This window comes from Canis aureus, chromosome 19 (assembly GCF_053574225.1).
Source record: "Canis aureus isolate CA01 chromosome 19, VMU_Caureus_v.1.0, whole genome shotgun sequence".
NCBI classification, from domain to species: domain Eukaryota; kingdom Metazoa; phylum Chordata; class Mammalia; order Carnivora; family Canidae; genus Canis; species Canis aureus.
In genome coordinates this window covers 34,081,157-34,096,973 of record NC_135629.1, presented here as the reverse complement: position 1 = coordinate 34,096,973, position 15,817 = coordinate 34,081,157, and the positions used below count along the sequence as shown (strand labels likewise).

Here is a 15,817-nt window from a genome sequence, read left to right as displayed (position 1 = left end):
TTTAAGTGCAAGGAAGTTATAAAAGATTGTGTAATAGGAGTCCATTTTTTAAAATAAAAATATGTTTGTATAGAAAAAAACCTTGAAGGAATAAGACAGAATACGAGAAACTCCTAACTCTGGGAAACGAACAAGGGGTGGTAGAAAGGCAGGTGGGCAGGGGGTGGGGGTGACTGGGTGATGGGCACTGAGGGGGGCACTTGACGGGATGAGCACTGGGTGTTACTCTCTATGTTGGGAAATTGAACACCAATAAAAAATAAATTAAAAAAAAGAAATACACTATTAATAGCAGTTATCTTCAGGACACAAGATTCCAAGGGCCTGTAGTAATAACAAAAATATATTTCCAAAATATGACTTAGCTTCAAAATTAATCTACCCTTGCCTTATATTTAAAAAATCATGCATACTAGGGGTTAGGAAAGTACATTTAAGAAGAAGAAATGAAGAATTATTGATCCTAACTAAAAAATACAATGTCTCACATGTTGGAAACTAACTATAGCATAAAAATGGGATGGTGGGTGGGGTGCCTGGGTAGCTCAGTCCTTCATAAGATGAAGCCCTGCAGTGTGTTCTGTGCTCAAAGGGGAGTCTATTTAAAGATTCTCTCCCTCTGCACTTCCCCTCACTCACGTGTGTGTGCACACATATGCATGCACATGTGTGCATGCTCTCTAAAATAAATAAATATTTTTTAAAAAATGAGATGGAGGGAGCAGAAGAGTTATCTATGAAATTGGTGTCAAAATCAAGCTATCTCAAGGATATATAGTCCCAAACAGTCACAGAAAATACAGAGAATTTAAAATGGCAGAAACATAGGATGCTGATTATGGTTACTTAGGTTGAAGCTTACTCACAAATTCTAACCCTTGGGAGAATGGTACTTTGAAAAATGTAATCTGTAGGTTATTTTCGATGATTGAAAAGGAAAGAATTTATTCCATTATTGAATAAACACATTCCCAATACTGGATTATTATCTCAGTAATCTAACTCACACACCCAGAGGAAAGAATGTCATAAAAAAAAGTACAGAAAAATCTTCCAAAAATTTCTGTATAAGAAAATCTGAGCAACCATTTTCCTCCATACGTAACTTGCAAAGAGGCCCTACTTTGATGTGAAAAACTGAGATAGAAAAAGAGAACAAAAATGACTTCAGAATGGATAATTAAGACTCTAGTTAAATAGTTACCAGTGCCCACAATCAAAAAATTGTCGTAGTAATTCAATAGGAGGTTGAGCTCCATATTTCTCCAATGCAGGCATATTCATGTCATCTATAAAAATCACACACTTCTTTCCCATAGGTGGTCCAAAAACTCCTTTGCGTCTTTTATCCAATCTAGCCATAATAATATTCTAAAATAGAAAGAAGAGTAGTAGTATTTAAAGTCATACTTAACCCCAGGGAAAAAATAGAATTTACAGTCTAATTATAAGCACTATGTGTCGTGTGTGTTTATATTTATTCATTTTTAGGGTGATATCAAACCTTATATTCAATATCAAAGAGCATTTATTGAAATTATCCCATGTGCTCAGAATTATTACATACATATTTATATATTTATATTGCACACAAACACAAAATATTTTCCTCATTGGAGAGCCCAACATATCTATTAATTTTAACTTATTCCTAAATTCCTAAATTCCTAAAAACACTAATCTAAATTTGTAAGATTTTGGAATTCTATAGGCTGAAAACAACAGAAATAAGCCAAATATGTCAGGTGAGAATGGACATAAATTTAGGCATGGATGGTTATAATAGAGACTAGAAAAGGTCTCATGCACAACTTTCAACTTGACACAAAGAAAAGGATGTACAGCTGCATGGTTCCTGTCACATAAGATCATACAATAGTCCATAGCTTGAGAGGTATGTCTTTCACGGACAGAGCTTCAGTAAACAGTAAATGCTCTTAAGGACCATCTGGGAGAGTCTAAAAAGAACAATTGAAAGTTCTCACTCTCAATAAAAAATATATATATAAAATAAAGAGACTTGGCAGCAAAAAAATAAAAAGAAAAGAAAGAAAGTTCTCATTTTCTTCCAGCTCCCTCAAACCCCTGGCTTTTCTCCATTTAAGAAATCAATTGTGGCTTCTTCTTGGACTTAATTCAAAGGATAACAAAGCTCAAGAACCCAGTATTAATACAAAAATGTTCCCTTGAATGTGGTTCCAACATTACAATTCTCTTGGAAATCATTAGTTAATTAGGATGTCTTTTATCTTTTGTTTAAAATAACAATTTATAACCTAGGGATTTAATTAATAAAAATGGGAACATAAATTTTTTTTAAATGTTCTCTTGAACTTTTGTCCTTAAATTTTTTTTAAAATGTACTTATAATGCCAAAAACAAGAGTCTTGAAGTTCCCTTTAAATTATAGAAGACTTACACAGCTGCTCATTTAATATGCAGTTTTAAACACTAATCAAATAAGGCAAAAAAGTTAATTATGGACCCATGTTTCTGGCTTTAAACGAACCTGAACCTGGTTGGCGCTGGTCCGTGCAGAGAAATTAACATAAAAAGGGAAATACTGGTCCTTTTCCAAGTGATTCATTAGTTTATCCTTCACATACACTGATTTTCCTGTACCTGTTGGACCTACTAAAAGCAATGGCCTTTATGGAAACAATGAACATATCATCAAACAAGAGAAAAAGTCAGAATAACATTTCTATTACAAAAAAAAAAAAAACAACATTTCTATTACAGAAGGCTGGAATTAATTGAAAACCTAAGAATTATTGATCCTAACTAAAAAATATAATGTCATACATTGTATACATACAAAGGTAATGAAATCACCTTTATCTAAAAATTCACATTTTAATCCATTGCTGTTATTTCATGTAAGACTGGTAAAAAGTGAGACTTGGCACACACATCTGCTTACTGTTACTGAGACTTCCATAGTAACAAACTATTATTTGGACAAGTGTAACATTGCTATGCCCCCAAAATACTCATAAACAAAATAATAACATGCTTTGCTTTTCAGAAAAGAAAGCTAAAGTTTGTCTCCTCAGAAAAGTGATGTATTTGTACTTTTTCAGTTGGGGGTCCAGGCAAGAGAGTACAAGGTAGAAGAGACAGATTCAAGATGATGCCATTAAAATAGGTTTAGGCTGTTTTGCAGTTATTAAAAAACTAGGTGACTGTGAAGTATAAAGCTAATAGTTATATTATACCTGTTAATAGCATTTTAGAGTTTCCTTTAGAAGCATTTACTAACTTTTTGAAAACATTTGTCCAAAAGCAAACTCTAAGAATTCTTCATTCAGTAGGGCCTCAAGGCAGGGTTTCTCATTCTTGAGTGATCGTAACTAATTTATTTTTTATTTATTTTTTAAAGATTTTTAAAAAATTTATTCATTCATGAGAGACAGAGAGAGAGAGAGAGGCAGAGACACAGGCAGAGGGAGAAGCAGGTTCCATGCAGGGAGCCCGATGTGGGACTTGATCCCGGGACTCCAGGATTATTCCCTGGGCCGAAGGCGGCACCAAACTGCTGAGCCACTCAGGCTGCCCGATCATAACTAATTTAAAAGAGAAAAAAAAAAACCTATGAGTTTATGTTCACAGAACTCTGGGGAATCCCAGTGTGGAAAGACTGTTTAGAATTAAAAATTAAACACTGACTCTTTAATGGATGACTTGGCCCCACACAATACAAAAAGACAAACACAAGGACTAAGCAACAGTGTTCTAAGAGGTCATCTAAAGGGCCCAAATTATGTCAATATTAATTTTAAATATTACCATTAAAGCATAAACATAAAATTAAAATTCTTTTAGAACTACATTGGCCCCTGAAAGTTCATCTATATGTTTCAGTCTGAGTAACACTTGCCTTATGGAAAATTATTTTAAAAATTTTAGGGGTGCCTGGGTGGCTCTGGTGGTTAAGTGCTGCCTTTGGCTCAGGTCATGATCCAGGTCTTGGGATCAAGCCCCGCATCAGGCTCCCTGCTCAGTGGGGAGCCTGCTTCTCCCTCTCCCTCTGTCCCTACCCACCACCTAAGCATGCTCTCTCTGTCAAATAAATAAATAAAATCTGTAAAAATTTTTTAATAAAATACTGTGCTTAACTTGGAGCCCATGGACCAATGGAAGAAATTTTTAGTTAGTGTTCAGGGAATCTATGAACTTGGATGACAAAAAGGTTATATATTTATTTTCACTATCTTTAACTAAAATGGAGCACTTATATCAATAGTACCTGTGTCTTTATCACTAATAGAAATCACAGATATTATTCTAAATATTACAATGGTTACAGATATCTCAAAAATACCACTTATGCCTATTATTTGAAATTATGATAGGCATCAGACCCACTGCTAGATGATATTATTTAATGTGTCAAGAAAGCAGCACATGTATTACTACCATACCCAGATTTGTATAATATCTTTTTTTCAAAGATTTTATTTATTTATTCATGATAGAGAGAGAGAGACAGAGAGACAGAGAGACAGGCAGAGGGAGAAGCAGGCTCCATGGCAGGAGCCTGATGCGGGGACTCGATCCCGGGACTCCCGGATCACGCCCTGGGCCAAAGGCAGGTGCTGAACCACTGAACCACCCAGGGATCCCCATGATTTGTCTAATATCTTAATGTGTTTCAATATCTCCTTTCCTTTGTAATTCTGTATTTGTATGTATTCATTTAAAAGCATTATTCTAGGGGTGCCTGGATGGCTCAGTCAGTTAAGCGTCTGCCTTCAGTTCAGGTCATGATCCCAGGGTCCTGGGATAGAACCCTGAGTCAGGCTCCGTACTCAGTGGGGAACCTGTTTCACCCTCTGCCTCTACCCCACCCTCTGTTCATGCTCTCTGTGAAATAAACAAAATCTTAAAAAAAAATTAAAAACTTTTTAAAGTTAAAAAAATTATTATTCTGATAGATGGTTCACAGCACAAAAGAGCTCTTACACTAGGAACTTCCCAGAATAGGCTAGTGACTTCCTTGCCTTCTTCTTTTCAATATTAGCCTCGAAATGCAAAAATTTAACAAATAAAGCACTGAGTAATGCACAGAAGTGTTGAGTCACTATACCCATACATCTGAAACTAATACAACACTGTATGTTAACTATACTGGATTTAAAAATACTTTTAAGTGTAACAATAGGGATAAAATAATGTTCCCTTATGGGCTATTTTTCCTGTGTATGTAGTTTTTTTTTTAATTAAACTAGATAAAATTGTCTAGAATATTCACTAAGAAATAGGTTCTTTATCAAAAACCAACCAAACAAGAAAAAAAAAACAAAAACAAAAAAAAACAATGACATTCATGCATATTATTTAAGCTTGTCTAGTTTAAATAGCATTAATGATAAATTATGCCTAATGTTTTAAAAGAAAAATAAGAATAAGAATGTCATTAAGTTGATATGAATATGCCCTATAGTACATGCTAGGCTTTTGATTAGTGTCAGGAAATGTGTCAGGAAATATGCACTCTTCTTGATGTGCTTTTCTGATTTAAGTCTATGATTTTTTACAATATTTTTAAAAGATTTTATTTATTTGAGAGAGAGAGAGCACAAGAAGGAGGGACGGGTAGAGGGAGAAACAGCCTCCCTGCCAAGCAGGAAATCCGAAGTGGGACCTGATTCCAGGACCCACTTGATCATGACCTGAGCTGAAAGCAGATGCTTAACCAACTGAGCCACCCAGGCACCCCTAGTCTTTGATTTTCACGTTCATCTTAAGTTATGAAGAACTGGCATAGGACATACTTGAAAAATGCTAAATGGGAGAATGTGGATCATAGTCAATACTCAGGAGCATATTAAATCTTTGAGGTATAAAATACATATCTGTTTACCACTAACACTACAAGTGATTTTTAGTTCACTGTTACTCATACAATAAATATAAGGTGGTTTATGAGGCGACAAAGTATGATGACTAATTTTTGGTGTAGGCAATAGAAAACCTGGATTCTAGGTTTGCCACTAGTAACAGAGGTCACTGTTGGGATGTCAATTAGTTCCTCAGGGTCTTAGTTAACTGAAAATGAATGACCTCCAAGTTTACTTCAAAAGTCCTATGATCAAAAAAAAAAAAAAAAGTCCTATGATCCAGGGTGTCTGGGTGTCTCGGAGGATTAAGTATCTGACTCTTGATTTCAGCTCAGGTCATGATCTCAGGTGTGTGAGATCAAACCCTGCATCAGGCTCCACATTGGGCATGGAGCCTGCTTGGGATTCTCTACCTCTCCCTCTGCCCTCTTCTCCCACTCTCTCTCTCTCCTTCCTTAAAAAAAAAAAAAAAAACAATCCTGTGATTCTATTAGAATGGCACTATTATATTTAAATGGCATGTCCATAATAGAGTTTCTTACTTTGCATAGGTAATAGTCAAATCCATTAGAAATGTATATCTAATTGTGTCCATTGTAGGGACTATGATATCTTGAATCTTGACATGTTTTTCTCCTAAATTAGTACTTTTAATTAATTCATTCCAATGGAGCCAGCGACCTCTGTTTTTCAACTAAAAGAGAACATAAGTTTTAAAATATAACCATGCACTTGATACCTGAAAGGCTCTTTAACACACTGATGTCATGTTTGCTTTTAAAAACTTAGCTTATCATCATAATAAAACCTTTTGTGGGAATAATTAATCTAAAATAATGTATATAACATTTTATAGTCATGAAGTAGATTAAAAAGCACCCATGAATCCACCACCCAATTTAAAAAAACACATTTTTCTTTGGATTAACTATCCTCCTAGTTCAGTGCTATAGCTGGCATCAAAGAATTTTCTTATTTTCTGGCAAATTGTACAAACACATGGTGGTAATTTTGTAAGTCTGGGTGAATGTTACTTTAGTAATTCGTATTCCTAATTTTTTTAAGTTGTGGCTTTCATTTCTATCAAAGTTATATATGCAAATATTTTAAGTCAAAACTTTTACAAAGGTTGAGAAAAACAGTAGTTTCCCACTTTTGTTTCCTCTTCTCCAGCAACCACTATACCTTTACCCCTTAAGCTGGACATTTGGAATTCACCGCCAACTCAGAGAATATGCTTGTGTTATCATTTCTTGATTTTTTTTTTTAGTTTTAGAGATTATTTTGTTGACTTCCCACTATGACTAATGAAGATGAAACTCTGTCTCAGGTCATATTCTGAAAATTCTGTATTTAGCATGGTGCTGGGAATAATTTCTACACTGGTAGTCAGGAGAGCTGGATTCAGGTCCTGATTTTGCTAGCAACTTGCCCTTCTAGGCTTGCCTCTTTATCTGCAAGTCCTGAGATCTAGGGAAAGCTATACTTAAGACTCTCTGCAGATCTTAGGTCTCTGTGAAGTAAAGTTTGCACGAATCTGAATGATTATTCAGATGCTTGCTGTTTAAAAGAATCGTTTTGTACATTTTTTTTAAAGTGGAGAAAATAGATTTAATTTAAATCTGAAACTGTAAAATAGCCTTAAAGAAAGTTTATCTGCACCATCCACAAGCTAAAGGAAGAGAAACAAAAGAGAAGGAACAAAACTGCGAACCATAGGGCTCAAGACAACGCTAGGATGGGAACTTAGAGCTGCCAGCTGCTCCAACACTTTGTGTTTTATAGTTTATCATAACTAGCATTTCATACCATACCTCATACACGTAGTCATAGACCAGACCTTTTTCATCAAATTGGCATTCCCATTTACCAACAGACTCAGGCACTGGGTTGTTTTCATCTCTTCCCAGGATGACTGCCCGTAGGAAAGCATCAAAAACGATCCGACCGTCTGTATCACAACTTCCTCCAATGGACCAAATCAAAGAAAATATAAAGGTAGCCTGTTGGTTAAAAAAAAAAAAAAAAAACAGTTTAATTTAAACGAATGATTTAAAAGAAATTTTTAACAAATTCACTAAAATTTAACATATGAAGGAGGCCTGGCTCACATATTTGGAAAAGGCCAAATCTACAGAGATACTGGAGTGGAGCATATCAAAATCGCAGGGAACAATATTTCTCAGGCACTATCTATCTAAATTTAAAATGCCCATATACCAGGGTGCCTGGGTGGCTCAGTTGGCTGAGCATCTGACTCAATCTCAGCTCAGGTTTTGATCTCAGGGTTGTGAGTTCAAGCCATGTGTTGGGCTCCATGCTGGGTGTGGAGTCTACTAAAAAAATAAAAATAACATGCCCGTATCAAATGATCTAGGAATTCCTCTTTTAGGAGTTTACCCCCTTTAAAAAAAAGATTTATTTATTTATTTATTCATGAGAGACATAAAGAGAAAGAGGCAGAGACAGAGGCAGAGACATAGGCAGAGGGAGAAGCAGGCTCCTCACAGGGAGCCCCATGGGGAACTCCATCCTGGTATTCCAGGATCACGCCCTAAGCTGAAGGCAGATGGGCTCAACCACTGAGCCACCCAGGCGTCCCATATCTTACTTTCTTTAAAATGTTTTTTTTTTCTTTTAAGTCAGAATACTAGGTCAGGGTGACTTTGATGCCTTCAGCTATTCTTTTGGTGCTCACCAAAAAACAGCTCTGGATCATATAGTCTTCCTTAACATAATTATCATTTCCAGAGGCACATTTTATGCTGTAAATTAAAATCTCATTAAGTGTAAAGCCTACCATAATCCAAATACGAATATGCTTGCTTGTAGGATCATTTTCTAGCACATTACAGAGTAGTACTTCAAAGAGGCGTGTGAGAGATACAACCACATTGCTATCACTTGTTGGAATCAGTTCCTGCAAAGTGGAAAGAGTAAGATACTTTACTTTCACCTTATTTGGAGAATAAAAAAAAAAATTTCATCTAAAAACTCTCACACTAGTCAGAATGGCTAGTATCAAAAAAATAAAAAATGACAAGTGTTGGTGAGGAAAAGGAAACCCTCGTGCACTGTTGGTGAGAACACAAACTGGTGCAACCACTCTGGAAAACAGTACAGAGGCTCCTGAAAATATTAAAAATAGATGTACCAGACAATCCACTAATTCCACTTCTGGGCATTTACCCCAAGAAAATGAATTCAAAAATATATAAGCACACACACTATATATATATATATATATATATATATATATATATATATATATTGCAGCATTATTCACAATAGACAAGATATGCAAGCAACCCAAGTGTCCATCAATAGATGAATGAAGAAGTGTGGTATATATACAACGGAATGTTACTCAGCTATAAATATAAATTTAAAAACAATGAGATCTTGCTCAACAACAACATGGATAGACCGACAGGGTATTACACTAAGTGGAATAAGTTAGAAAATAAGTTAATTGAATGAATTTGTATTTTGGAATCCTCATTCTGGTAGAAGGATGTAGAATGCACTAGAACAGCTCTACTAAGTTGATTCAGGTATGAAATTATAAAGGTCAGAACTGTGGCTACCATAAGAGGGAGTGGTCAGAAGAACCTGAATGGAAAGGAGAGGAGAGGAGAGGAGAGGAGAGAGGAGAGGAGAGGAGAGGAGAGGAGAGGAGAGGAGAGGAGAGGAGAGGAGAGGAGAGGACAGATAAAAGTTAGCAAGAAAGATCAATAAATCCTGGGGACTAAGTAGATGTGGAAAATATGGGAATAAATTATGAAAAGAAAATCCATCACTCATCAGAAAGATGAAGCCTATTTTTTATTATTTGCAACATATAGTATTAGAATTTTAAAATTGAAAAACTGAAAAATGACTTTTATTTTTTCTATGAAGACATTGTATAGAATTTTCATAAAGTAGAATTCACTTTTTTCTTATGTGCAGAACATTTTTCCTATCTCTAAAGTAATATTTTAGGATGAAGAAAATATACTGAATACGTTTTGCCTTCCCAATATCAATATTTTTATTTATATGTAAGTTACTAATGTGTATGAGTGTGTGTGTGTGTGTGTGTGTGCATGTGTGTGTTTCTACATGTGTAGCACGTTGAATGGTGGTCCCCAAAAGGAGAGGCCCATGTCATATCCCAGAACTCACGAATGTGATCCTAAATGGAAAAAAGGTATTGGAAGATGCAGTTAAGGATCTCAAGATGAGGAGATCATTCTGAAATATCTGACCCTAAATCCTTTTAAGGGTCATATGGTGAAGAGACAGAGTAGAAGCCAGGTGAACTTGAAGAGATTAGAGTTATGGGGATAATTATGAACTATCACATGCAAACAAACTGGATAACTTGGAAGGAATTTATCTAGGAATAGATAACTTGGAAGGAATTTATCTAGGAAAATGTACAATCTACCAAGACTGAAGTAAGAAGAAATAGAAAGCTGGAACAGATCAATAATAAAGAGATGAAATAGTAATCAAAAACTTCCTAGAGTCCAGATGACTTCACAACCAAATTTTACCAAACATTCAAAGAAGAATTAATACCACTCTTTTTTAAACTCTTCCAAAAAATAGAAGTGGAGGAAATACTTCTAAGCTTACTTTTTGAAGCTAGAATCACCTTGATAACAAAGTCAGACAAAGGAATCACAAGAAAATTATAAGCCAAAATCTCTGAGTAATATAGATGCAGAAATCTTCAATAAAATACTAGCAAACTGGGGCAACCCTGGTGGCTCAGTGGTTTAGCGCCACCTTTAGCCCAAGGCATGATCCTGGAGACCGGGGATCGAGTCCCACCTTGGACTCCCTGCATGGAGCCTGCTTTTCCCTCTGTGTCTCTGCCTCTCTCTCTGTCTCTCATGAATAAATAAATAAAATCTTTAAAAAAAAATACTAGCAAACTGAATTCAACACACTATAAAGATTACATGTCATAACCAAAAGGTATTTATGCCTGAGAGGCAAGGGATATACAAATTAAGCAATGTGATATATCACATTAACAAAATGAAAGACAAAAATCACATGATCATCTCAATAAATTAAGAAAAAGTATTTGATGTTGGAGAGGATGTGGAGACAGGGGAACCCTCCTGCACTGTTGGTGGGAATGTGAACTGGTGCAGCCACTCTGGAAAACTGTGTGGAGGTTCCTCAAAGAGTTAAAAATAGATCGGCCCTACGACCCAGCAATTGCACTGCTGGGGATTTACCCCAAAGATACAGATGCAATGAAACGCTGGGACACCTGCACCCCGATGTTTCTAGCAGCAATGTCCACAATAGCCAAACTGTGGAAGGAGCCTCGGTGTCCATCGAAAGATGAATGGATAAAGAAGATGTGGTCTCTGTATACAATGGAATATTACTCAGCCATTAGAAATGACAAATACCCACCATTTGCTTCGACATGGATGGAACTGGAGGGTATTATGCTGAGTGAAATAAGTCAATTGGAGAAGTCATTCATTTTGGGAATATAAAAAATAGTGAAAGGGAATAAAGGGGATAGGAGAAAAATGAGTGGGAAATATCAGAAAGGGAGACAAAACATGAGAGACTCCTAACTCTGGAAAACGAACAGAGTGGTAGGAGGGGAGGGGGCGGGGGTGGGGGTGACTGGGTGACAGGCACTGAGGGGGGCACTTGAGGGAATGAACACTGGGTGTTATTGTATATGTTGGCAAATTGAACACCAATAAAAAATAAATTTTAAAAAAACTGCTAAAAAAAGAAAAGAAAAGAAAAGAAAAAAGAAAAAGTATTTGACAAAGTTCAACCTCCATTTGTGATTAAAAACTCTCCACAAAATAAAGGGAAATCTCTGCAATAAGATAGAGGACATTTATGAAAAGCCCACAACTAAAATCATAATCCCTGGGGTAAAACTGAAAGCTCTTCCTCTAAGATTTGGTATGAGGCAAGAATGCACACTCTCACCAATCCTTTTCAACAAGAAGTACTAACTAAAGCAATCAGACAAGAAATAAAAGGCATCCAAATCAGAAAAGAAGCAAAATGATTTCTAACTCTAGATAACATGATCCTATATGTAGAAAACCCTAAAGACTCCATGCAAAAAAAAAAAAAAAACAAAAACAAAAACAAAAAACAAAAAACCTTTTAGAACAAATTCAGTAAAGTTACAAGATACAAAACCAACATACAAAAGTCAATTGCATTTGTTTACACCAACAATGATCTATCTGAAAAGTAAATCAAGAAAACAATCCCATTTATTATAGCATCAAAAAGAATAAAATACTTAGGAATAAATTTAACCAGGAACGTGAAAGATCTGTACATTGAAAACTGTAAAATATTAATGAAAGAAATTGAAGAAGACCCAAATAAATGGGAAAACATTCTGTGCTCATGGATTGGAAAAATTAGCATTGTTAAAATGTCCATAATACCTAAAGTGATCTACAGATTCAAAGCAATCCCTACCAAAATTACAATAGCATTTTTGGCAAAAATTTAAAATTCTAAAAATTTGTGTGGAACTACAAAAGATTCCAAATAACCAAAATAATCTTAAGAAAGAACAGAGCTGAAAATATCACACATCCTGATTTCAAATTATATTACAAAGCTCCAGTAATCAAGTAATCAAAACAGTGTGATGCTGGCATAAAAACAGACATATAAACCAATGGAACTGAATAGAAAATCCAAAATAAACCCAAACATAAAGTCAACTGATCTTCCTTTAGGGCAACAAGAATACACAATGCGGGAAGGGGCATGCCTGGGTGGTTCAATCCATTGAGCATCCAACTCTTGGTTTCTGCTCAAGTCATGATCTTATGGGTCATGAGGCAACCTATAAATTTAGGGAAAATACGTGCAAACCATGTATCCGATAAGGTGTTAGCATTCAAATTTATAAGAAACTAACACAGTGTAATAGCAAAAAAAACAAACATTCCAATTTAAAAATGGGCAAAGGACCTGAACAGACACTTTTTCTAAAGAAGATATACAAATGGCTAATAGGTATATAGGAAGGCACTCAACATCACTAATCACCAGAGAAATGCAAATCAAAACCAGATATCACCTCACACCTGTTAGGATGGACTATAAAGATGAGGTGATAAGTCTTGGTGAGGATGTGGAAAAGAGAGAACCCTTGTGCACTGTTGGTGTGAATATAAATTGGTACAGCCACTGTGGAAAACAGTATGGAGTATCTTCAAAAAAGTAATAATAGAACTACTATGTGATCCAGCAATCCCTTTTTAAGACATGAAATCAATACCTCAAAGATATATGTTCATTGCACTCCCATGTGCAATGGAACTCCCATGTTCATTACAGAATTATTCCCAATAACCAAGATATGGACACAAATTGTTTATTGATGGAAAAATGGATAAAGAAATATCATATAGGGCAACCGTGGTGGCTCAGCGGTTTAGCGTCACCTTCAACCCAGGGTGTGATCCTGGAGTCCCGGGATCAAGTCCCACGTCAGGCTCCCTGCATGGAGCCTGCTTGTCCCTCTGCCTGTGTCTCTGCCTCTCTCTCTCTCTCTCTCTCTCTCTCTCTCATTATCTCTCTCTCTCTCTCTCTCTCTCTTACTCTACTGAATAAATAAAATCTTTTTTAAAAAAAGAAATATAATATATATATACCTATAATGGAATATTATTCAGACTTAAAAGAGAAATCCTGCTACTTGCAACAACATGGATGAACTTTAAGATATTATGATAAGTGGAAAGTCAGACACAGAAAGGAAAAAATTGCATGTCACTTATATGCAGAATCTGAAAGTTGAATGTATAGAACCAGAGTAAAATGGTGGTCACTGGGCCTTGGGAAGTGGGGTAATGGGGATACATTGGGCAAAGGGTGCAAAGTTGCGCTTAGATTTAAAATTATAAATTATTTTTAAAAATTTTGAAAGATTTTTATTTATTTATTCATGAGAGACACAGAGAGAGAGAGGCAGAGACACAGGCAGAGGGAGAAGCAGGCTCCATGCAGGGATCCCGACGTGGGACTTCATCCCGGGTCTCCAAGGATCACTCCCTGGGCCAAAGGCGGCACCAAACCACTGAGCCACCTGGGCTGCTCTATAAATTATTAAAAATTTTTAAATGAAACCCTGAGAGAGACACACACACCTGAGTACAAATATAACCATTGAAATCTGAATAAGATCAGTAGATAGTATTAATGTCAATATCCTTGTTGTGATACAATGTAGCCTTGCAAAATGTTACCACTGGGGGAAACTGGGTGAAGTGTGCATGGCACTGATTATTTCTTACAAGTGCATGTGAACTACTGATTGTCACAATGAACATCCCATTTTAAAAAGTGAATACCAAATGTCTAAGAAGAAACTGATTTTAGTTGTTTATCCTACTACTGTGACTTTAGACTTAGGTCAAGTTGAATGGAAACTAAAAAAAACTTGAACAGATAAGAGAATTACAGTGTTACCTTGCAGTTTTTCCTACGAAGCTGTAAAGTGGGCTCTATTAACCAGTCAACAAGTCCTCTCAGAAGAGCCTGATGATCTGGTTCCTGAAGAGGTTCTCTCAGGGAATTCAACCACGAGGATACAAGTGGTTCCCATCCTAACTGCGAGGGTTCCAAATAAATCATGCCACAGCGGCTTACAGTGGCTGGCTAGAGAAAAAAGACATTTTATTTTTCAAAGTTGTCCTTATGCCAGTGGCACCTGGCAGTTATTAACTACTTCTTTGAATGACATATAAGGCCTTTCATGATGAAGCTCCTGTCTTCCTCTACAGCTTCAAATACATTAGATGAAATGTTTGCTATCATAGATCCCCAGACATGTCATGGCTCCAGGTCTTTGCATATCATCTTGTCATGATTTGGAATGCCCAGGCCCAGCTAATCTCCCTAGAGAAGTATTAACCCTCAAAACCAGATAAAACACTCAAACATTTTCCATAGTCCTCCTCTACCCATTCCCCTCTTGGGCACTCACTCCCTCCATATTCTTAAAGTACTCACACATAGCAGTACAGTGGGACTATTTATAAGCTTCTTATCCTCCCTAAATACACTGGGTCTTATTCATCTTATCCTGCTGCCTGACTTGTCTTCTGACACATAATAAAAAATACCTACTGACAAAATGAATACAAAAACTATTGTTATATTAAAATATCAACTTACTGAGGCCTGGGAAAGGTCCATTGCTTCAAAGATGAGACTCATTTGAGGGGACATCTGAATGATTTCTCCACTCATAAGGCAAAGCTAAAGGCAATTATTTTTCATATGTTTATTTTTTAAAAAAGCAAACTTCTCAGGTAAAAATGTATTCTATGTATAAGATAATATATATCCTGCTGTGATATAATGTAGGAAATATTAAAACAGAAGCCAGAAAATTGTAATTCAAGGTCTAGCTCTGTCAATTACTTACTAGGTAAGCAAATACATAATATCTCTGAGACCCAGTCTCTTCATCTATAAATAGGGATAATTTCTCCCCCATCAAGTTAAGCAGGAGGAGAAATACATGACATACTGCAAAAATCCTAGACAAATTTCAGTTCTATTAATAAAATCACATGAAATACTTCTGACTTTATAAAGTTATCAGAAGACCTCTTTATTAATATGAAAGAGAGAAGTTGAAAATAGATAATAGCATGGACATTCAGGTACCCATCTCTTGGATTTAACCAATGTCAACATTTTGCCACATTTGCTTCATTTTTTAAAACAGTATTTTAAAGAACATTATGCATACCATGGCAGGATACCATGCATATGGTATTATGCATTATGCATACCATGGCATTTCACGTCCAAATAGGTCAATATTCATCCCTTAAAAGTAAGGAGTATTCTATATAACCTCAATGACATTATCACAGCTTAACACAACCAAAAACTCCTTAGTATCATGTAATTCTCAGCCAGTACTCAAATTTCCTCAGTTGTATTAGAAA

General features: G+C 35.8%; 1 protein-coding gene across 5 annotated transcripts in view; it reads right to left on the bottom strand.

Annotated features, from left to right (window-relative positions):
• DNAH12 (dynein axonemal heavy chain 12) overlaps positions 1–15,817 on the bottom strand; it is a 203,626-nt gene that overhangs the window by 105,525 nt on the left and 82,284 nt on the right. For all 5 annotated transcript variants that reach the window (XR_013357830.1, XR_013357829.1, XM_077858421.1 and 2 more), the window contains exons 33-39: positions 15,033–15,116; positions 14,325–14,513; positions 8,644–8,763; positions 7,658–7,846; positions 6,386–6,537; positions 2,510–2,648; positions 1,205–1,371 (exon numbers count right to left, since the gene is read on the bottom strand). Coding sequence is in view for 3 of the 5 variants with exons in the window: in XM_077858421.1 (XP_077714547.1) it covers positions 1,205–1,371; positions 2,510–2,648; positions 6,386–6,537; positions 7,658–7,846; positions 8,644–8,763; positions 14,325–14,513; positions 15,033–15,116 (1,040 nt within the window). In the remaining 2 variants the exon portion in view is untranslated. The remainder of the gene's footprint in view (positions 1–1,204; positions 1,372–2,509; positions 2,649–6,385; positions 6,538–7,657; positions 7,847–8,643; positions 8,764–14,324; positions 14,514–15,032; positions 15,117–15,817) is intronic.